This window comes from Rhineura floridana, chromosome 9, assembly GCF_030035675.1.
Source record: "Rhineura floridana isolate rRhiFlo1 chromosome 9, rRhiFlo1.hap2, whole genome shotgun sequence".
In the NCBI taxonomy this organism is placed as follows: Eukaryota; Metazoa; Chordata; class Lepidosauria; order Squamata; family Rhineuridae; genus Rhineura; species Rhineura floridana.
Window position 1 is genome coordinate 52308944 of NC_084488.1, and position 24376 is coordinate 52333319.

At 42.7% G+C, this 24376-nt stretch overlaps 1 protein-coding gene across 2 annotated transcripts in view; it reads left to right on the forward strand.

The window, feature by feature from the left end:
- The window catches only part of LOC133364085 (probable ATP-dependent RNA helicase DDX60), a 76905-nt gene that overhangs the window by 49337 nt on the left and 3192 nt on the right, over window positions 1-24376 (forward strand). For both annotated transcript variants that reach the window (XM_061584137.1, XM_061584138.1), the window contains exons 29-38: window positions 14-166; window positions 5172-5276; window positions 7569-7769; window positions 10223-10327; window positions 11513-11654; window positions 11995-12116; window positions 16915-17062; window positions 22571-22713; window positions 23557-23708; window positions 24122-24184. In XM_061584137.1, the coding sequence (XP_061440121.1) occupies window positions 14-166; window positions 5172-5276; window positions 7569-7769; window positions 10223-10327; window positions 11513-11654; window positions 11995-12116; window positions 16915-17062; window positions 22571-22713; window positions 23557-23708; window positions 24122-24184 (1334 nt within the window). The remainder of the gene's footprint in view (window positions 1-13; window positions 167-5171; window positions 5277-7568; window positions 7770-10222; window positions 10328-11512; window positions 11655-11994; window positions 12117-16914; window positions 17063-22570; window positions 22714-23556; window positions 23709-24121; window positions 24185-24376) is intronic.

Here is a 24376-nt window from a genome sequence, read left to right on the forward strand (position 1 = left end):
TTTCCTTCCGTAGTCTTTGACCAAGATATTTGATCGAGCAAGATTCTTGAAAAAGAACCAAATACTGCGAAACCTGGCACTAAGAGGCATTGGATATCATCATGCTTCTCTGGAAGCCAAAGGGAGGCAAATGGTGGAGATGCTTTTCAGAAGGGGATTTATCCAGGTTTACCGATTTGATTTTCCCTCAATGTAATATCCATATGTGTGTGCACACACATGCGCACACATGTGTCTATGTATGTATGTGTATGTATATGGAGAAAGAGAGAATGCCTTTTTAATGTTATCAATCACCCTCTGTATGCTTGCAAGTTATTTGGCATATGGTTTGTTTAAATATGTTCCTGGCTATTAAAGTCAAATCAACTGGATTATATTTCCTTAGGGGTTGGGAATCCTCATCTTCTTCCCCTTTTAAATTAGCTATTATTGCTACACTACTAGAGTGCAGGGGACTGGAAGCTGGCAGAAAGAGGGGTGAGTGACAGTTGAATGGAGAGACCGGATTGGTTGGCATGACTTATCCTTTCTCCTTCCCATCACTTAGGCCTCATTAAAAATGATGCTGTTTTTTTTTAAATTACCCATGTGGTGTTCCATGTAGCTGGCATAACATTTAAATTAAGAGTTCCATCTCACTCACCAAGCACCATGTTCATTCAGTTACTGGCCTGGAGTGTTTGCACCTTGTGTTGGGCCAGAGGGACAGGCTGGGAATCCTTTTGGTGTACCGCCCACCTTGCTGCCCAATGGCTTCCCTAACTGAACTGGCGGAAGTGGTCTCGGATATATTGTTGAGGTCCCCCAGACTAATAGTACTGGGGGATTTCAACATTCAGGCCGAGACCACTTTGTCTGGCGCGGCTCAGGACTTCATGGCTTCCATGACAGCCATGGGGCTGTCTCAATATGTTAGTGGTCCAACACATGTATCGGGGCACACTCTAGACCTTGTTTTTGCTACTGAGCATGGGGAAAGTGATCTGGATGTGGGGAGTTTTACAACACTCCCTTTGTCATGGACAGACCACTGCTTGCTGAAGTTTAGACTTTCAGTAACCTCTTCCCTCTGCAAGGGTGGGGGACCTATTAAAATGGTCCGCCCCCGGAGAATAATGGATCCTGAAGGTTTTCAAAGGGCTCTGGGGGATTTTCCGGCTGATAGGACTGGCGCTCCTGCTGAAGCCCTGGTCACTCTGTGGAATACGGAGATGACCCGGGCTGTAAACACGATCGCTCCTGCACGCCCTCTCCTGTGTAGAGCTCATACAGCTCCATGGTATACTCCGGAGCTGAGAGCGATGAAGCAAGATAGGAGGCGGCTTGAGCGGAAATGGAGACGAACTCCCGACGGATACAATTATGCGCTGGTTAGTGCTTCGACTAAGCTCTATGTAGGAGCAGTGAAGGCAGCTAAAAAACATCATTTTGCTGCCACTATTAAATCATCTCTTTGCCGCCCAGCGGAGCTCTTTCGAGTTGTCCGGGGGCTTCTCCATTCAAATCCTCCGGACACGGTGGAATCATCGGAGGCCCGCTGTAATCAGTTTGCCGATCACTTCCAGAATAAGATCTCATGTATCCGCCAGGACCTAGACTCTCAAGTTATAGCAGTAGATCCTAGTGAGATGTCCGGAGCACAGTCTTGTCCTGTTTTGTTGGATGAGCTTCAGTTGGTTCAACTTGAGGACGTGGACAAGGTGCTTGGACAGGTACGTGCAACCACTTCGGTACTGGATCCTTGCCCCTCCCGGCTGATAAAAACTAGCAGGAATGGAACAGGTAGCTGGGCCAAGGAAGTGATAAATGCCTCTTTACGAGAGGGAGTGGTCCTGGGCTGTCTGAAAGAGGCAGTGGTGAGACCACTCCTGAAAAAGCCTTCCTTGGACCCAGATAATTTTAACAGCTACAGGCCAGTGGCGAATGTTCCATTCCTGGGCAAGGTCTTGGAACGGGTGGTTGCTGGCCAGCTCCAGGCGCTATTGGATGAAACTGATTATCTAGATCCATTTCAATCGGGTTTTAGGCCCGGTTTTGGCACCGAGACAGCCTTGGTCGCCCTGTACGATGACCTATGTCGGGAAAGAGACAGAGGGAGTGTAACTCTGTTGATTCTCCTTGATCTCTCAGCGGCTTTTGATACCATCGACCATGGTATCCTTCTGGAGAGGCTCGCGGAGTTGGGAGTTGGAGGTACTGCTTGGCAGAGGTTCCGCTCCTACTTGGCGGGTCGTCTCCAGAAGGTAGTGCTTGGGGAACATTGCTCGACACCGTGGGCTCTCCAATATGGGGTCCCGCAGGGGTCAGTTTTGTCCCTCCTGCTTTTTAATATCTACATGAAGCCGTTGGGAGAGGTCATCAGGAGTTTTGGAGTGCGTTGTCATCAGTATGCTGATGACACGCAGCTCTACTTCTCCTTTTCATCTTCTTCAGGTGAGGCTGTCGATTTGCTGAACCGTTGCCTGGCCGCGACAATGGACTGGATGAGAGTTAACAAACTGAAGCTCAATCCAGACAAGACTGAGATGCTGTTGGTGGACGGGTTCTCTGATCGGATGGTGGATATATACCCTGTCCTGGACGGGGTTACACTCCCCCTAAAGGACCGGGTTCGTAGTCTGGGAGTCTTTTTAGACTCTTCCCTCTCACTTGAGGCTCAAGTAGCCTCGGTGGTTAGGAATGCGTTTTACCAACTTCGGTTGGTAGCCCAGCTACGTCCCTATTTGAGTAAAGAGGACCTTACATCAGTGGTACATGCTCTGGTAACCTCACGTTTGGATTACTGTAATGCGCTTTACGTAGGGCTACCTTTGAAGACAGTTCGGAAGCTACAACTAGTGCAAAATGCGGCGGCCAGATTGCTGACAAGGACCAAGCGGTCCGAGCATATAACACCTGTTCTGGCCAGCTTGCACTGGTTGCCAATATGTTTCTGGGCTAGATTCAAAGTGTTGGTATTAACCTATAAAGCCTTATACGGTGCGGGACCACGATACCTTGCGGAACGCCTCTTCCGATATGAACCGGCCCGTGCACTACGTTCTGCTACGAAGGCCCTCCTCCGGGTTCCAACTCACAGGGAGGCCCGGAGGGTGATGACAAGATCTAGGGCCTTCTCAGTGGTGGCCCTCGAACTATGGAACAGTCTCCCCGAGGAAGTACGCCTGGCGCCGACTCTGCTCTCCTTCCGGCGCCAGGTCAAAACCTTCCTATTCTCTGAAGCATTTTAAGTTACACTGATTTACTTTTAAAAATGTTTATTGTATTGGATTGTTGATTGTATTTTAGTATTATTTTGTTATTCATTGTATTTTTATGCTATTTTATGTTCACCGCCCAGAGAGCTATTGCTAGTCGGGCGGTATATAAATTTAATAAATAAATAAATAATAAATTAAATTGGTTAATTGCTCTGTACAGATGGGAAGAACCCCCCATACCTTGCACTGTGTTTAAATCAGGCTGTTGGGACCCCATGGAGTGCAGCAAGCCTAGCACTAGTAGTGTTGGGTTACTTTTAAAACAAATTGTCCTGATAATTTTGATTTTGCTCTGTAGAATTTACATATATTTAGTCTTGATTATTTCATTGTAATATATCCTATGCTTATCAAATTGCTTGTTTTTTTTGTTTGTTATTTATTGATATGCTTTGTAAAAAACCTGCTACCCTGCTCCCAGTTGTATGTATTTTGATAAGAAGCTGATGTTCATTGTCAGCCACTTTGGGCATAGCTCACCTTGGAAAAGCATTATATAAGTAAACTTAAATGTTATCACCAGTATCCTAGGGATCCATTGTCTGAGTGAGTACTATGCTGATTTACTAATGCTGTAGGGAAAACAGATAATGATCTACTTTAAATATGTCATTGGACATGAACCTTGTGTAAGAAATGTGTAGTATCCCATTTGAATTGGGAGTCCTAGCAGTACTTGGCAAGTATGCTCCTTTCCTGGGCACATCAAAGTCCATGAATCAAGTTGGTCCTACTTCTTGTGCAAGTAAGACACATGCAAGGCCTCTATTGCTGAATGGAAAGAGTACCCCACAAACACAGTGGTTCTATGGTGAGAGAAGAGGGTAGGTGAGGGAAGGGGAATAAACTGGGCCAGCTAATTTCCTTTCTCCCTGTCCTTCTAGAGGCATGCACAAAAAAGAATTCACTTTGGAACCTGCATTGATGTTTTGAATAGAGCTCTTGTTTCACTTTGAACCAGAAGCTTTTGGGTCTTCTCTATTGCCGATAATAAGGAAATGAACAAATAGTTATAACTTTTTATTTTCCCACAGAAATGGATGACATTTGCTAGCATAAGAACCCCTTCTGAGGGGATGAAGCTTGCCAAATTTGAGATAAACAGTGCATGGTTTTCTGTGTCAGAAGCCTTCAAAATGGGATTTAAAAAGGGGGGATTCCTATTAAGTTTTTTATTTCTTGGCAGAAATGGATGAAATTTGCAGCCATAGGAGCCTCTACTGAAGCCCACCAAATTTCGGGCTGATGGGTGGAGTTGGTTTTTTCTTCTGTGGAAGAGAAACCTTTACTGTTTGGTGTGTTTTTAAGAGAGATTTCCCTTCCCTTTGTGGTTTTGGGGCCAACTTGTATGAACATGACGTTTAACACAGAAGTGTCATTAGGTCAGTTCCTTGCAATATTTCTATGAGTGCAGGTTTTAGGGATTGCAATGAATGAAAATAGTTTGAGGCTTTAAAAAAATCGTATGCTTAAAATTGGCTTTGAAGTCACAGATGTAATAGTTTCTTGATGGACTGGATGGATGACATTTTATTAATAGAATATTTGAAAGTGTACTGGATAGCAAAAGGTGGAATAGAAATTGAAACTAACTAAATATACACAAGATCCAATAACTGGCATTGATTCAGATGCTGCCACTATTTTTGTATGCTCCTATATTAATCTCTTCCCCCAACTCTGTCCCTGTTTATGTAGCTCCACTGTGTGCTGCATGGATAGGTTTTATCGCAGTACTAACATTGATAGTTGGTGTTAACAGTCATCTTTTAAAACTACAATAAGAGCTGCAATCCTTCACCTACCTACCTTGGAGTATGTCCCATTAAGATGAATGGGGATTTCTTCTGCATTTATATACATAGGATGGCACTGTAATTGAGTTCCTTCTTTTTTTCTTTTTTTAAGGTGGTTACAGCCACAGGAACATTGGCTTTGGGAATCAACATGCCATGTAAATCTGTTGTTTTTGTACAGAATTCTGTATATTTGGATGCTCTGAACTATAGACAGGTAATGAGATTAATTTTTAGGACTAGTCAAAAGCTCATACATATTTCGGAGATGGGCATAATTAATATACTTTAAAAAATAGCACATCCAAAGTGAAGGGAAGGACTGGCACAGGGCCCAGCACTCAGGATTCATCCATGTGGGACACCAGGTATCCATGGGTATGTCATGTATTCATCACATAAACTCATCCAGATGTTGCTTTCCTTGCCAGGGCTGTGGCGTATAAGTTACTCTGGCCGCCGGAGGAGAAGAATGCCAGGTTAATACTGAAGAAATGTACAGTGCTCTTATTCTCTGTAATGGTTGATGTGCTGCAGTGAATCCATGCTGAGGGCCAGTTGTGTAAGAACAGCAAGGAAAAGCTTCATTGAGCCCTGTGCCAATCCCTGCCAGTGCAAGGCTATACCTACATGGGGATGGATTATACCTTGTATTTTTTTAAAATATGATTATGAATTTTAATGGAATATATAGATGCCATAAATTCTATGCAAATTATAAATAAATAAATCTGGTAGCATTATTCAATAATAATTCAAGCAGAAATGAAAAAGATCTAGGTTCCCTCTGCTGTCTAAAAGTATAAGCCTGCTGATTGGCTTGCTGAATCAGTTTTTTCCTGTCCCATATACACGAGTGCTTGTGGGATCTTGCCTATGCCTCATCTTACAGTGCGTTGGATAGGGAGATTTCCACCTCTTTTTTCAAGATCCCTGAAAATCATTTTCAAATGTTTGTAGTAGTACCTGATGTTGGACAACTGAAAATTCTGCTGGTGTTTCAACTACCTTGCTGGTCTAACAGTTCTGCTCCTTTGCTGAGCAGGCATAAGTGATCTTAAAACCGAACCACACATGATGTTATTCACATGGTTTTGCCCTTGACTTTTAAAAAAACTAATAATTAGCACAGGAGCCCCAATCCAAATTTGGATGCTGGTGTGATAGGTAGGAAGTTTTAACCCTTGCAGTTTAAGAACATAAGATCCCTGCAGAATCAGACGAATCTAATCTAGCATCCTGTTCTCACAGTGGCCAACCAGTTGCCTATGAAGAGCCCCCAAGTGCAATAGCACTTAAATGAGATCTTTTACAGCAATGCAAATTATGTTGCAGGGACCCCAATCCAGATTAGACCCACAGCATGGGGCAAAGAGTTGAAGCCCCCCCTACCCAGTCAAAAGAGGCCGGTCCATTAGATAAATTAAGCACTGCCCCATCAACCTCATCTGCCCTTCAGTCAGCCCCCAATTGCCCTGCCTTCTTGCTTATAACCAGTCCAGCAGGTTGGCACTGATTGCCAGCTGCCTCTTCCATTAGGCCCCTTTTGACATCCTTTTTATTCTATGATCATGTTGATTTGTGCTCAAGATGCTATTGGGGCAGTTATACATGGTCCTGTGTTCAATACTGTTGGTGCCTGCAAACTTATTGGCATGGATATGCTGGTTCATTTCCAGTTAGTGAATGTCCCATAGCTTCTTGATGAAATCCTGTACTTTTCATGCCACAAATGTCCCAGGGTTTCTTTTGACCCATTTTGGTGCACTATAGTGCAAGAATGCCCCTACAGATGGCAATAATGTGGTAACATTGGAGAAGCATTGCAGGACGATTAACAAAACATAATTATGTGTGGACAGTCCAGTATAAATCAACCACTAATGCATTATTATTGTGTCAATGGGATGTTGCAGAATACACTCACAAAAAATACCAGTCTGGAGGGACCCTCAGTCTCAGTGTTGCCCTTGCAGAACTCAGAAAAGAGGAGGATGGGAACAAAATTAGAATTAATTGTTGTTGGCTTTAGTTGCACTTACTATAGGTCTCCCTGCCTTCCACCCTACCCCTCCTAATGGGCACCAACCACTCCTGGCCCTACCCCTCTGCTAGGGTTCTAATCCAGATCAGGCCTCCCATGCTGGCTATTTGTAAAAAAGAAAAAGAAAAACACACCCTACAATTAAGAGCAGAATTGCATGACTAATGTCATGTGTAGTTTGGCCCTCAAACTTGGTATTGAGAACCTTTTGGAAATGTCAACTTGATGGCTTTTCAGGGCTTCCCCTCTTTAGATTTTAATATATATTAACCAAGCTTGTCTCACCTTACCCTACTACCTCCGCAGGTACAACACTCTTAAGAGAAATTGGTGCAAATAAATAAAAAAGTGAATATTTGCTGTTCAGAATGAATAGCTTCTCTGCTATAGTCTTAAATGTGTTGATTTCAAATTTTGCTTGATTATTTGCTTTGATGATTTCTAAATTTGATTGCTTCCTCATAGATGTCTGGACGTGCTGGGCGACGAGGTTACGACTTGTTGGGAGATGTCTTTTTCTATGACATTCCATTGCCTAAAATACAGAAACTCATTAAATCAAATGTTCCTGAACTTCGAGGACAGTTTCCTCTGAGTATTTCTCTAATACTGAGACTCATGCTGTTGGCTTCAAAAGCAGATGATAAAGTGGATGCAAAAGCAAAGGTAGTCCACATCCTTATATGAAAGCAATCTTTGATAATCTATGATGCAATCCTATACCTACACAATGGGTTTGAACACAAATGGGACTTGCTGCTGACATACAGAGGTTTGCATTGGAAAACAATGTATGAAACCTTCCAAGCTTAATTAACAGTGTGATCATAAATGTGTCTACTCAGAAATAAACCCACTGACTTCAGTGGGACTTAGACCTGGGAAAGCTTTACAGGAATGCAGGCTAAATTAAACGTCTCTAATTTCCTCACAGAATTTCAAACCAGTGCGTTTTTCAAAATTCATTCTACAAGTTAAAAATCAACACTAAATGGTAATGGCCAAGGTTTAATCTACTTTTAATTTCAAGTAAATGGGAATAAATTAAGTATATTTGTATGGAACAAATGGAAGCTTCATTAGCCATTATAGCATATTGATGTTTCTGGATAGTTCTGATTACTGGAAGACTCTAGGCCATACTATACATGACACTAAATGTCTTAATGAATTTAACATGTATGTTACTTTTAAAAAAAAACACTAAATAGCCACCAGTAAGGAGCGTTCAAAATTTGGACTGTACCTGGTGAAGAGGGGGAGGTTAACCCTTTCTCCTTCGCTGCTATTCCAATGTAAATCCCCCCCACTGCTGCCCTTTGTATTGAGAAGAAAGATCACAGTGGTATCCATGGGAGCTTTCCTTGCAATGAAAACAGCAGTGTGGTTGGCATCAGGATTGTGACCCTTCCCCTCTTCATTTGCCACAATGGTAATCCCACCTCCCTCCTTAGTGACCACTGTTTAATTTTTTTTTTAAGAGTAGTTTTTTAAATGGACCAATTCATTTAACATCACATCTGCTTTGTCCCTACATAGCACTTGTGGGCTCCAGGACTGGCCTGCATGCTTCCAAACTTTTTCTGAAACCAACAGAGCTAGAAATCTGTTTTTCAAAGGCATAAATAAATAAATAAATAAATAAAGTGACTTTGGTTTTTTGAGATGATAAATTATTTGCTAGATTCTCTGGGTGGTTTGGACATTACAATGACAAAGCAGCAGCGGGTGCACGACTAACATATCTGCTTTTCATGCTTCTGGCATAATATGCACCACCACCTTAGTTCCACAGATCTTGGATCAGTGAAACACATGCTATTCCATCACCAGGATGGGGAGAGTGGTGTTGGGTGCTCCAATGGCTGGTAGACCAATTAGAGATTTAGTAAATTAACTGCTAAGTTATCTAGCTAAGTTGGAGGCTGCAATGACCATGCCTGGACGTTGCCCCTCATGCTAGAGGAGAGGAGACAAAGAGAACATGGCTCCTTCTTCTTCGGTGGTCAGCAGAGAAGAGAGTAAACAGGAAAGTGAGCCAGAGGTGTGAATAGCTCCCTGAGACATATCAGTTTACATGGAAGGAAGACAGACAGAAAAGATGAGCGCAGTTCAGTGGCAGCCTAGCCAGCTATGAGGACCATCTCTCTGTCTCTCTCCCCATGCAAAGAGGACCAAATGGGAGTTGCTGTTTTCCCACTTCTAACAGGTGGAAGGGGGGAGAGAGACATAGGCACCAATCAGGGATATGTAAAACTTTCCAGACTATTGGTATGGATATTTCCATCGTTCTGCAAAATGGAATCACATATCTATTGCAGAGTAGCAAAATTAGATATTTGAGCGTCTGAATGAACTTTGTGTATTTGAATCTTTGCTAAAGATTACACCTTCCCTGCGAATTAGTCAGACAGAGACTTTAAGCTTTAAAATAAGAAATAACTACTTTATTCTGGATGTACATACTTGATAGGAAAGAGTTCAACATCTAGCTAAGTTTGAGCTGGAAACACTAAGCATAGTGTTTGCCCTCATGCTTGGAGAAGAGGGAGAGACAAAGAGAAGATGTCTGCTCTCCCCCTGGAGAGGAAGAAGGAAGGAGATGTGGTCAACATCCTATGCATATCAGTCTAGCAGGAAGGGAGAGACAGCTGGAGATCAAAGGATAGGTATTAGCCTAGCAATCAGGAGGTCTCCTCTCTAGCTACCCTTTTTAACCCCATGCAGCCTCAACCCACAAGTTGGAGTTGAACCACATATCCCAACAATATCTGGGATGCGCTTCAGCCACAGCAGGCAATCTTGTGTCATTTTCACAATTTTCAAATCATTATTTGAATGATTGTTTGAAAACATGCACACTTTACCAGACTGAAGTCCCTCTCCCTTGCTTAGTTGAATGGTGTGTTTTTCTTCATTGCACAATTGTTGTGCAATTATATCACTGTTCTTTGTTGTTTTAAATTGCATTTTCATTCACACTTTTGTATACCACCCTGTAATCTTTTGATGATGGGTGGTTAAGAAATACTTTGAATCAATCAAATTTTTAAAATCTCAAATATTTTAGTCAGATATACATGTTGGGAATGTATTAATCAATTTCTCCCCTCCAAAAGGTCCTGTCGTTACTGAAACATTCACTGTTATCCTTCAAACAACCAAGGGCCCTCAAGATGTTGAAGCTCTATTTTTTGTTTTCTTTACAGTTCCTTGTGAAGGAGGTAAGGTTTCAAGTCTTATTTAATCAAATGGTTTGGTCTTACCTTTTACGTAGCACCACCCTCTGATACGCAAGAGTCCTGCATGGTATGGGTCTCTGAGCTCACAGGACTGAAAAAGTAAATAATCACTTGAAATTCACCAGCCTGCAGGTGGTGAATATTCTGGAGTGTGTATGTGACATTTTGTTAATGTTCAGGTGTATTAGATTTTTGGTAGGGGGTGGTGCCCTTACTCTGGTAGTAAGCAATGTTGGAAGGTTGTTCCTTTCTTTTTAATCAGGGAAAATTTTTAGTTTTGTTACTGCCTTTGGTGGCAACAGCAATGGAGTACTTCTCGGATGCCACCAGTTGGGAGCAGCCATTTTCTCCCCAAGAATGGTTCTGAAGTGATACAATGTAGCATTTTTGCAGGATCTTTTTGGCTTAGAAAAATGGTTGTCACCAAGAAGACCGCAGTTTTTGCTGCTGCTACCACCATCAAGTATATTTTCCTTGTTTTAAAAGAATAGGAAAAAATGCCCTGCACCTAAATGATTTAAACCCACCCCCAATGAAATATTCCCCCACAAGATTTATTCCTGAAAGCTCAATTTTGGAAAACTTTGCAAACTTTCATTCTGGTCCACACTTACAGATAGTAAATTTCAAAGTTCAGTGCTTGGCACTTCACTTCTCCAAACTCTGCAAAATGAGCTGTGTGCTCTAGAACAAATGGAAGGCTTCACATTTTTTAATCTTCTATGACTATTATAGAGAGCCAGTGTAGTGTAGTGGTTAAGGTGCTGGACTACGATCTGGGAGACCAGGGTTCGAATCCCCACACAGCCATGAAGCTCACTGGGTGACCTTAGGCCAGTCACTGCTTCTCAGCCTCAGAGGGAGGCAGTGGTAAACCCCCTCTGAATACCACTTACCATGAAAACCCTATTCATAGGGTCGCCATAAGTCGGAATTGACTTGAAGGCAGTCCATTTCCATTTCATGACTATTATAATACTTAAGAAATTTAATTAGTTTGTATTATTTTTGTAAAACATCTGCACAGTTTGTTACACCAATGTGAGAGTATTGCTTTTTTTCAGCTCACAAGTTACCTCATGATTGAAGTGAGATGGTATTTTGCAGCTTGCCTCTTGAGTTAGGGTAGGAAATCTATTAAAATACAAAAATGTTTTCTTCTTTTAGGGATATGTGGATAGGGAAGGTAACACTACAGGATTTTGTGGACTCGTGACCCATTTGCATTATCACGAACCTTCCAATATTGTTCTAGTTACATTTCTCGTGAAAGGCTTGTTCCACAAGTTATGTCAACCAAGTAAGAAAGGTATGTTTAGATGAGCACAGGGGGAGGGGCACCAATTACTTCTTTTCCCTCCCTGTTTTGCTTAGAGAAGGGGAAGGTGTGGGGTTCATGATTTACCTACCACAATCCTGTTTTGGAGGCCACCTCCAATCCAGGTTGGGGGAGCAAGGAAGGCTTTATGATTCCTCTGTAAAACTGTATTGCCTATGAGTCACTACAGTTGTTACGTTTACAAGTTCTTACCCAACTTAAAGAGCTGAGTGCAGTAAGTGTGTTCATTAAAATCGCAGTACTCTGTATTACTTAAAAATAAATATTATGCCGGTTAATTTGATATAATGGTGATTTCTGTACCAAACAGGATCACATATTTTCTCTAAGGATGTGATGGAAAAGCTGGTGCTAGTATTGGCACATCTTTTCGGAAGAAGGCATATACCAGCTGCTGCTATTAAGTCTGAAAGGAAATTTTACCAATCAATGGTAAGATCAAAATCTTGTTTATTTGCCACTGAAAATGTGAGAAAGAACATTGGCCACCGATATTCAGAAGGTACAAAGATGAAGAGGTAATGCCAAATTTGGAAAGAATGATATAGTTTAAAGAAGGTGCGATAAACAGTGATCAAAGGTGAACAGAAGAATCCACATGCTGTTAATTCTCTTTGGGTACTGCTCTCCTCGCCTCCATTTTTTTATTCTGTGTTGACAACTCCTTGAATGATAAATTAAATTTATACTAGGGAAATAAGGCATCTAGAATTGCAAGTAAGCAGCTTCTGTATTGGACTCTAATACTGTGAGGTGGTTTGGATTATGAGAAAAAATTCCAAATCAATACAGCTAAAAGCACAATAGCCTTCTTGGGGTCTAGATCTGGCAACTCTATTTCCTGTTCGCTCTCTAGACACACCCCTCTTCTTTGAGTCTCTATCTCTTCCACCTATATATGCCAGCTTCCTGTGTTTTGTTTCATCACCTTACTCATTTCTGTACTGCATATAAAAATATATCTATTCAGGGTACAGAATCTTCATTAAATCTCAAAGTTATTATATGGCCTTTTCTTTAGCCAGCTTGCCTCTGGGTTTCTGTCCTTCCTTCTGGGGATTGGTTCCAGTATGTTTTTCAGCCCTCAACTCACTCTACACTGCCCCTACTTCCATAGCCATGTGTGAGCTTTTAACCCAGCCAACCTGACACCTCCCTCATCTCTCTGAAGCTGGAGGATGAACTTTTGCGACCACTTTGTAATTCAGCACCAGCTGGTGTCACAGACGTCATGGTCAGGAGCCATCCAAACCCAAGATCTGCTGGGATGAGAGAGTTTGAATTTGGTGGATATTGGGCTGTCTCAGCCACGGCTATGTCTGCATACATCCCTCTTCCCAGCTCAGCTGGAGATATGCTAGCATAAATCCCTCAGCCCAGCTCAGCCTCGCAGAACGTACGTCAATGTAATTCCCTCAAAAAGGGGCATTCTGAGGTGTTTGGCAGGGATGGGACGAGTAGAGATTTCCACCTATTCTAAACCCTTTTCAGCTTGGCCACATAACCTAGCAACCTGGCAAAAATTAGACAGCAAAAAGGGTGGTATAAGTCAGATTCCTCCTGAATGGAGTTTGGAACAGGGGCAAGTTAAACTGACATAAGTTATGACACTATACGTTACACTGGCTTTCAGTTGCTAGGATTGCTTTGTAAAACGCAGATTGAAAGCATGGGTGTCTGCAGAAAGTATTCAGGGTGATGGTGGATGTGAAACACTGAAAGTGAGGAGCAGGGCAGGCTGGCTTATCACAAAAAACCCTGAGAAAAATAGTGCCTGTACATTTTGCCTCATATCTCAGGTTCTACAAATGCTAGAAACATACTCTTTTTAAAAATGAAAGCTAGGAATCTGGGGGTTATGTTTCACAGGGACAGGGAGCAAGTGGGAAACTGCTGCCCTTGCTCCTGCTCCAGACACACATGATGGGCAGCCTGCAGCTAAAGAAAGCTGGTAAGTTCAAATAAATATGTGGAATGCATCCTGTCCCTGCCCCTGCTTTTCAGCCCAATTTGAAATTGCCAGTCACAGCATTGCAGTGACAGTAGAATGCACAATGACCAGAATTTTCACGTTAAACCTAGACATTGGAGGACTATTCCCCCCCCTTTATGCTTCTGAGCAATTTCCATGTTGGGTTTGAGGGAACTCAGGGTGCCCTCTGTACTGCCCCCAGGAAATGAAGGTGGCAGTTGCTGTAGCCATTTCTCCCTTGCTGCTTTTCTCAGTACCAGGCTGAGTACCACTGTGCATCCCCACCACTGTCCCTGCAGTTTCATTGCCACCTTCTCTCCACCTGAGAGACAGTCATTGGCACTCAGCCTGGCTCAGGGAAGAGAAGCCACTATCTTAATTTTTCCAGTCTGGCTGTGTAGAGGCATTCTGGAAAAATGAAGATGGTGGTGGCTGCAGCCTCACCTCACACTGAATACTGAATACTGCTGCCCTTTAACAAATGGAAAGAAAAAAAGGGATGCTGGTGACTAGCGATGGACGAAACTGTCAATTTTCCTCCCCTACTCCTTTATTCTTCCTTCAACCTCCTTGCCTCTGGGCTTGATTCCTTAAATCCTTTAATCTCTTCTTGATTTTCACTTACCCCTGGTGTGAGGTTTTAGTCCCAGCCAAACTGTCAACTTTCTGTCTCCCAGAAGCTGGATTGCAAAGGGTTTAGTTCCTTGAGCAACTGACCTACTACACAAGTCCACATGACTAGTGCCAGAGGCTTCATTGCTATAAGCACAATACAATATAAATGGGAACTGCTGTAACAATATATCCCAATTAGGGATGGGGGAGAAAGTTGATTCCATTTGAATTTAAAGCCAAATGTATCAAATTCACACTTCCTGAAACAATGTGAGAATGAAACACAGCCATCCTTTGAAAATTGCACTTATCCAAATTTTGTGATACAGTCCTCCAACCAAGCAGTGTTTACAAATGCATGTATTGGGGGAAGTGTACACAAAATGAACATATTGGTGAAAATAACATACAAAAATGCATTATATTAGGATAAATTGCTTGCAAAAATATGTACATTCATCAGAATTGCATACAAAAATGTACTTATTCAGAGAAACTTACACTAAAATCCTGAAGAATTTTCATGAGGCTTTTAAAAAAATAAATAAATGGAAATTGCTGCAGAAATGTGGAGAACCACATTTAAGATTAGAAAAATGAGAAACAGAGAGAACCGAGTTTGACAGATCATTCTATCCCTAATCGAAATAACTATATACAAGAGCAGCAGTTAGTCCAGCTATGTCTAAATCAGGGGTCCTTTTGTGCCATGGACCCCTTTGGCAGTCTGGTGAAGCCTATGGACCCCTTCTCAGAATAATGTTTTTAAATGCATAAAATAAAACACATAGGATTACAAAGGAAAGTAATTATATTGAAATACATTTATCAAAATATTAAGAAAACAAATTTGTGATATAGTAATATATGTGCTTCTTTATTTACACATTAAATAAGACAATACATTTAAAATATAGGCAAGTTAAAGTTAAATTTTATTTTTGAAGACATATCAGTGTGAAGGCTGTTGTTGCTTAGCTTGAATAAGAACATTAAACTGTGGGGTCTTTGACAAGGCAACACACATGTCATGTTAGACATCCAATCAATTTTGAATTTTTGTTTTGATGATTACGTGTTGAAAATCCCAATTCGCAAAGATATATTGTTGCAAATGGAATTAAAGCTTCCATAGCTCGCTTTACAAGGCGAGCATAGGCTTCTCTCAAGGAACACCAGAATTCTCAAAAGCTTTTTGAGTTAAACTCCAATTGTAGTAAGTTTTTTGTCCTAAGATCAATGAGTTCATCTTTGGCTAGGTCAACATCTTCGATACAGTTTATATCAGAAAGAAAAGGATTGCAGATCCATGGTTCAACTTTAATGCCATCAAGATAGAAATAACTTTTGAAAGAGTTCTGAAGTGTTTTCAGGTATATGCAGATTTCTCTTTTCAAAGAAATTGACAGAGAATTTTGTATCTCAACTCCATCTTGGTAAAGCACTTCCTCCAACATTTGAAAGTTTGCAAGGATGTCGGCCTCTACTCCCTTCTTCCATATCGGCAGCTTAGCCAAGAAAGCTTGTAATTGTCAGTTGCATCCATAATGGTGACTTCAGGACCTTGAATTGAAAGATTTATCTCATTCACGAGAGCCAGTGTGGTGTAGTGGATAGAGTGTTGGACTATGACCTGGGACACCAGGGTTCAAATCCCCACACAGCTATGAAGCTCACTGGGTGACCTTGGGCCAGTCACTGCCTCTCAGCCTCATTTATATGGTTAAAAATATCTGCCAGGTAAGCCAACCCATGGATAAAAATCCTTTCTTTCGAAGTGTTCCAAGGGTGGGTTTTTTTTTCTTTCAGCAAAAGTGAAACTTTTGCCCTTGGTTCAAACAAGCGCTTCAAGACTTGTCCTCTTGAAAGCCAGTGAACTTCTGTGTGGTAGAGAAACACTTCATATTCTGCTCCCATTTCCTGACAAAATCTTTTAAAAATGTGATGATTCAGAGACCTGCTTCTGATAAAGGTGATGATTTTTATAGCTGTTGACAAAACTTCTTTCAGGGTTGTTGGAAGAGTCTTTGTTGCCAGTGTATGTCTGTGTAAAAAGCAATGAGTGACGACAACGTGAGGAGCTTCTTTTTTCACTAACGTAGCAAAACCAGATGTATTACCAAGCATTGCAGGAGCTCCATCTGTGCAAAGTGTATGAAGCTTTTCTTTCCAGTCAAAGTTTTGCTTGACTTTACCTTTTGGTGGCTGAATGACTACTAGGCACAGAGTTGCCCGATAGTTGGCCAGCTATGTCGCATGAGCGTCTGTAGAGAGGAAGACTGCGATCATGTGCGATCTAGAGCCAGGTCTAATAACTACCATAATTTCGAAGTAGTGATGAGTGTAAACAATATTTTGAGATATCTGCAACAACTGTAATGTGATATGAAAATATCTGTGATTTCTATTGGTGACAAAGTCACAGGTACTGCTAATACTACTGTGATTTGTTGCCTACATTCATAGTTGAAGGAGATGCTAAATTTCAGTTACAGGTTAGTGAAAATAAAGATGTAATTTTTTTCCCCATCCAAGTTCCATGGACCTCAGATTAAGAACCCCTGGTCTAAATGTATCAATGGGAAAATACTTTTCAGGGTTGAAAATTATTTACCTCTCAGGCAAATATTCTGTTGCCTTTAGGTGTTTCTTGAAGATCTCCCTGAAGATTTTGCTAATGCTTTGCATGAATACAACTGCAAAATAGCAGAGAATTTTGGACAGTTTCTACAGACTGTTTCCACCTTGGCTGATATGAAGCAAGAATATAAACTTCCACTTTCAGACCTTGGTAAGCAGACATCGTTTATATATCTTTGATACAAAACTGATATAGTGTGCAAACCTGAAACCCATTAGTCAGCTGTCAGTAGGCTTTGGGAAGCAACATAAATGTCCCTCCAGTGGAGGAGAGCTGAAGGGTGAAAAAAACCAATGAAAAGGGCCTCCCTCATCTGCCCTGGCTAGACCAAGCCACTCACACTTAGGATGTAGTAGCGGTTCTTCCACCACAGGATCTCCCACTGCTGCTACCACAATAAGATGGTTTGGTTACAGACTCCCTAGTGGCAGGGGGCTTGGGAGATTGGTAGGGAACCCTGTATTAAGGAACTCAGATCATAGAAACCTAAATATAAATACTAGTTCCACTCCCTGGGCATGATGTCACACTAGTTATAATGGTGGTCCAGTAGGCATAAGTCCATTGAACTCAATGGGTCTTTCTTCTGAGTAGATATGTGCAGAATGTCTCTCATCAACCTGGCCAAGGTTCTTCATAATTACCAGAGCTACAGCGGTTTGGTATTACAACATGGAGATCACTTTTAGCTGGATTCAGAAGTGACTATAAGGATAGTGACTGGGAGTGAGTATCTGAGCATCTGGGTGCTTGCTGCTAGCTCCTTTGGGTTGCCGTCCCTTGAGACAGCTGAAGTCCCTAGTAAGTGCTGCAAGGACTGGGACCCCTGTCTGACCCTGGCTCCAGAGAGAGGCTACAGTTAATCTTGTAGCCTCCCGCAGCAGCTGCTGGCTGGGAGCAGGAGACATAAAAGCCCAGCTGCCCTTGGGCGGTGGGTCTGCCGCCGCCGGGGTCGCCACCAAAGTGGTGACACCAAAGGGGGTTGCCCCTTGGGGAGTCCCTTAGGGAGTCATGAGGACACTACCCCCCCTTCTATTACCTTTTCTTTTAAACCAATCTACAGGAGATTGGTGGTGGGGAGGCTGTGTGGTGCATGTGTAGTTCCTGCACAGGGTGGGAGTCTGCAGTGAACTGAATGATAGGAGAAAGTCGCCAGATGCCTTCAGAGTGAGAATCTGTAACTGGCAGAACGCTGGCCCTCCCTGGGTGTGAGATAGGAAGTGGAGTAGATGGGTCCTGCGTGAAAAAAATTGAATGGGTATGACTGTTTCCAATTCTCGCAGAGGCCTACTGGGATAATTGGCTCCGGCAGGCTTTGTTGGTGGGCTCGTGTTGGGTCCGTATCAGGTGTTTAGGAGGAGTCTTAGTGTGGAGGAACATGGTGGATGCCACCCCAATTTCAATGATTACAGGCAGAGGGAAATATAGCCATGAGGAGGTGGTGAATTACCATAGAAGACGAGGGCAAGGCTATATGCGCCTTGTTCCTTGCTGCCATTCCTCTCATGGATGGGTTCCTCGTTGCTTATCTGCTGTGCCCACTGGCCTGTGTGTGTTGTTATTTAATGCCAGATCGGTACAGAATAAGACCACTCTCATCCATGATGTGATTGTGGATGAAGGTGCCGATTTGGTGTGCATTACTGAGACCTAGATGGGTGAGCTCGGAGGAGTTGATCTGACCCAACTTTGCCCACCTGGATACTCGGTGCAACACCAGCACAGGCTGCAGGGACGGGGGGGAGTAGTTGCTGTGGTCTACAGAACTTAAATGTCACAGAAACCACTCTGTCTTGGAGCTGGCTGTAAAGACAGTAAATTAGGGTTGCTGCTGGTGTATCGTCCATCCTGCTGCCCGGCAGCTTCTCTGAACGAGCTGGCAGAGGCCGTCTTGGCTGTGGTGTTGGAGGAGCCCAGAACGATAGTCCTGGGTGATTTCAATGTCCATGCTGAGGCTGCCTCTAGTGTTCCAGCTCGGGACTTCATGGCCTCTATGACGACCATGGGGCTGTCTCAAGTTGTTACTGGCCCAACACATAGGTCAGGGCACACCCTTGACTTGGTTTTTGCTCCAGATGGAGGAAGGGGTTGTCTGGAGATGGAGGGGTGGATGTCACCCCATTGTCATGGTCAGATCACTTCCTGATGAAGTTTAGACTTATGGCTCCGATCCCTCCATGCAGGGGTGGTGGACAGATTAAGATGGTCTGCCCCCGGAGCCTAATGGAATCCACAGGCTTCCTGAATGTCCTGGGGGAGTTCCCAGTAGATAGAACAGGTGACCTGTTGAAGCCCTTTTCATGCTGTGGAACAGCGAGGTGCGTCGGGCTCTTGACACAGTTGCCTCTGAGTGCCCTCTCCGGCATTGTGGAGCCCGGCTTGCACCTTGGTACACCAGTGTGCTAAGGGCAATGAAACAGGCTGGACGATGGCTTGAGCACAAGTGGTGAAAGATGCACTGTGAGGCTGATCGGGCATGAGTAAAACATCATAACTGTGCCTACTGTGTGGCGGTGAGGGCCTCCATTGCATCCTCAAGTAGTCATCTGGTGGAGCTTTTCCGTATTGTCAGGGGTCTGTTGACATCAACCCCAGGAAATGGAGTTTTAGACCCTTCGGAGGCCCACTGTGAATTGTTTGCAAGGCACTTTAAGGGTAAAGTTGCTCGCCTCCGTAGCAGTCTTGATGCCCCATCTACATCTACTGTAGTCCCCAATGAGGTGTCCAGTGCAACATCTGCTGCAACTTCTTGGGAACGGTTTCAGTTGATGCAGCCTGATGATGTAGACAAAGTGCTTGTGATGATGCAGCCAGAAACGTGTCCTCTCAACCGTTGCCCTTCTTGGCTTATTAAAGCTTGCCGAGGGGGTCTGACTGAGTGGATCCAGGGTGTGGTCAATGCATCATTGTGAGAGGGAGTGGTTCGAGCCTCCTTGAAAGAAACGGTGATCTGACCACTCTTGAAAAAGCCCACCCTGGACCCACTGGTTTGTGGCAACTACCGACCGGTTGCAAATATCCTGTTTTTAGGGAAGGTGATTGAGAGGGTTGTGGCGCAGCAATTGCAAGTACTCTTGGGTGAAACAGATTATCTTGACCCATCCCAGTCTGGGTTCAGGCCTGGTTATTGGACTGAATCGGCCTTGGTTGCCCTGATGGATGACCTTTATTGGGAGAAGGACAGGGGGAGTGCGGCCCTGTTATTCTTACTTGATCTCTCAGCAGCTTTTGATACCATTAGCCATGGTATCCTTCTGGGCCAACTTGGTGAGGTGGGTATTGGAGGCACTGTTTTACAGGGTCGCTCTCAGAGAATAGCATTGGGTGACTGTCTTTCGGCCCCCTGGCAGTTGTGCTGTGGGGTGCTGCAGGGTACCATCTTGTCCCCCATGCTGTTTAACATCTATATGAAGCCCTTGGGAGCAGTCATCAGGAAATTTGGGGCGAGATGTCAGCAGTATGTTGATGATACCAGCTCTATTTCTCCGTAACATCTGAATCAGGAGAGGCTGTGCAAGCCCTGGACCACTGCCTGGACTCGGTGGTGGGCTGGATGAGGGCCAATAAACTTGAGTCTGAATCCTAGCAAGATGGAGGCACTGTGGGTTGGTGGTTCCCAAGTTCGGATACAGTAGGGCCCCATGCATATGGCGAGTTACATTCCAGACCCCAGTTGAAAAGCGAAACCCTCCATAAAGCAGAACTCCATCAATAAAATGGTGCCCGACACCCAAAAAATGCCATAAAAGTGGAACAAGCACTGTATGAGTAGGGCCTTAATCTAACTGAGTCTAATTGAGACCGCCGCATTAGCAGAATGCCGAAAAGTGGGGCCCTACTGTAATTGGTCAGTTGCCTGCTTTGGATAGGGTTGTACTCCCTCTGAAAGAGCAGGTCCATAGTCTGGGGGTGCTCCTGGATCCATCTTTGTCACTAGAGGCCCAGGTGACCTCCATGACTAGGAGTGCCTTTTATCAGCTTCAGTTGGTAAGACAGCTGCGGCTGTTTCTGGACCGGGATAGCCCTGCCATTGTTGTCCATGTACTGGTAACCTCCAGGCTGGATTATTGTAATGTGCTGTATGTGGGGCTGCTCTTGAGGATGGTCTGGAAGCTGCAGCTGATGCAAAATGTGGCAGCGAGACTGCTCACTCCGGTGGGGTATCGCCAACATGTCACTCCGCTGCTGAAAGTATTGTACTGGCTGCCTATTTGCTACCGGGCCAAGTACAAGGTTCTAGTTTTGGTGTACAAAGCCTTATACAGCATGGGACCAGGATATCTGAAAGACCATCTTGCTCCTTATATACCCAGTCGATCACTGCGCTCTGAAGGTGAGGGCCTCCTGCAGATACCATCTTATTAGGAGTTTCCTTCTGCACAATATAGGAAACGGACCTTTAATGTGGTGGCACCTACCCTGTGGAATTCCCTCCCCTTGAATATCTTTTTGGCGCCTTTTGAAGACTTTCCTCTTTCAACAAGCCTTTTAAGTTGAGACCTATCCCTGTGTGTGCATGCGTGCGTGAGAGAGAGAGAGAGACAGAGAGAGATTCAATGCCATCTTACAATTGCATGAAATGTCTTATTGACTTGATTATGGTCAAGATTGTCAGGTTACTCCTATTTCCAGAGCTTTTCCCTTCTTGCATTCTTATACTTTCTTGGTGTTCTGTCAGTGTAGATGAGAGTCACACCTTTCAAGCATAGGCAAAATCCGTAGGTTGGAGTGGAATGGATTCTAGTGCAGTTAACACTTCAGCACATTTTGGGCCTCAGTGTTAAGGGTTAATTTGCCACATATAACTACACTGTTGACATCAAAGATGGCTCAACATTTGTCTGGGCAACAGATCAGACTGCCTGGGCAAGGGTTACAAATAAAGATTTGGCTTAGTTTTCTATTCAAGTTACATGTGAGTCCTCCAAAACAATCCAAGCTGTACCAAAAATTCTATGAAACTTTTATTTTTTCTGTTCTGGAAATGAACCTGAATTATTATATTGTGTACCTCCCTGCTCTTCTCTCCTGCCCCCTATGTCCACGTGTTGAGTGAGGACATCTAAAAAGGGGAAGCCTACATCCATAGAGCTCAACATGCGGATATTTTGAAGGGGGGCAAAACCAGGGAGGTGCATTCTGTCAGGTGGAGTATATTAGTCAATATGTGTGATGCTACCTGTTAATCATCCTGAACCCCCACCCTTAGAAAAGGTTGCTGTGTGGGGCTGATAGGAGTTGATTCTGTGTTTGTATAGGAGGATGGACTGGTTGGTCTTTTCGGTCTCTTCCAAATCTGATCCTAAATGTCAAATAAAGTGCATATATATATTTGTATGGCAATATGTATATATTGCAACCTAAAATACCACAGGGAATCAACAGAGGAAGAGGAGAAACGGAGGCATGGGTAGACAAGGGATGAATATCTGATTGTTTCAGTTACATACCCTTTGGCTTAGTTTCACTACAGACAAAAAAAAGTGAAGAAGAATAAAAGAATGTATGGTTCACATATATTGGGAGATCTGAGGACTTTGGTCATAATATATATATAAAGAATAAATATATTTGGTCATATAGAATAAATATACCTTGTTCTATATTTATTGCTATTTTTATCCACTGATTAATTTACATTTTCAATGTTTTTATTAGATTTTTCAAGTAAAGAACAATCTGATTCTCCGCTTGCATCTCACTTAATGAGCTGTGACAAGGGAAGGACAGCAGTTTCACCTTTTGCGTGCCTTTCAAGAAATACAGAACTTGATTTACTACATGCAGGGACTGTCAACAGTGTAAGTGGGGAAGATTTATAAAGTATTACTAAAGGTTTGACTACTAATTTCAAGAGCATTTGGAAATGCCATATGAACTAAAGAGGTCATGGATTGTAGATTATATTGTACTTGTGTATTCCCTGTTTTCTGGTACCAAATTACTTCATATATATATATATATATATATATATGGAAATCAGACTTACCAGTGTGAGGGCATTAGATAATTCACTTGAGAGACTGGGCCCCTCTCTGGGAGCTGGACTGGCTAACGATCAAGTGGATCCATGGGTAGCCCAGGTTTGGCTGGCCTTTACCAGGGACTGAGCCTTTGATGTGGCCCTGCCCTGTGGAACTCCTTCCCAATAGAGATTTGGCAGGAGTGATCTGAAAACTATTATTCAGACAGGCCTTTTGCACTTGAGTTTCTTTGCCAAGCAGCTTTTACTCATGTGTTTGACGTTCTTGTTTTTTTTATTGTAATATTCTATTTTTAGATTGTATGCAGCCTTATATGAAAGTGTGGTTTAAAAATATCTAAATAAAATAAAATGAACTATTGTTAATTTTGGACAAATGGGTTAGGAATGAAAGGGGTACTTCATGCGCATTGTCTGAGTGGGTTTTTTTTAATTCTTTTTCTGACAGAAGACATCCATGCTTTTGAAAGTCTCTTGGTTACTACCAAGGTCTGCTTCTGTCTGAGAGACTTGCCATCTCTCCCCTTAAGCACATGAAATGGGTTGTTGGGATCCCGTCTAGAATGTTTATAGGTTCAGAATGGATTTATTGCTGTATGATGAAGATATACAAATAAGTAACAATAGTATGAAAAAGAAATGTGTTCTACTGTTTCTGCAGGTCATATTGCGAACAATAGGTATTACTGCTGCAAATATTCCAATCCTCTATTCAAAGATGCATGATAATCAGGGAAGAATTATGCCACTTAATGCATATGCGCTTGACTTCTATAAACATGGATCATTGGTAGCAATGGCTCAGGATAATGGGTGAGAGATTTTTTTTTCTTGATTCCTTTCATTATTAGTATAAAAAACTAAATGACTAAATGCATTGCGTACACTAAACATAATGGGGCTCTACAGCATCATCTCCGTAAGCTACAACCCTCCTTTTTGGTCACGGCCACTTGTTGTGCATTTCAATCAATACATGGGATTTTTGAATACTGAAAAGTATTGGTCACAATAGTTTCACTCTGTCACTTCTGTATCCTTATCAGAGCTTAAATTAAATTAAGTCAAATGCAAAGTTTCCTTGTTGCTAGTTTTTCATGAACTGCAGGACAGTTTTTCTTTATGAGGGAAAGATGCATTTGCTAGTTGAATCATGTCTGTATTAACTGAATACTAAAAGTACCTGATATATATAACTTTGTTAACCTACTTTTTTAAATTTTTAGTATACATGAAGGAGACGCTTATCTTTTGCTGAAAGACTTTGCCCTTGCTCTTAAAGCAATCAGGTATGCAAAATACAGCAATACATTGGACTTGCAATGAAGTTTTGGTTGTTTGCTTTTGTTCTTTAGAACAATTTAACAGGTTAATGGCTTGATCTCTACCATGGATCTAGATTCTACTCTAGATGACTTTCTATGCCTTTCATTATCGAACATGTAATAGTCTAACCAGTTTTCACACTGGAGACCAACACC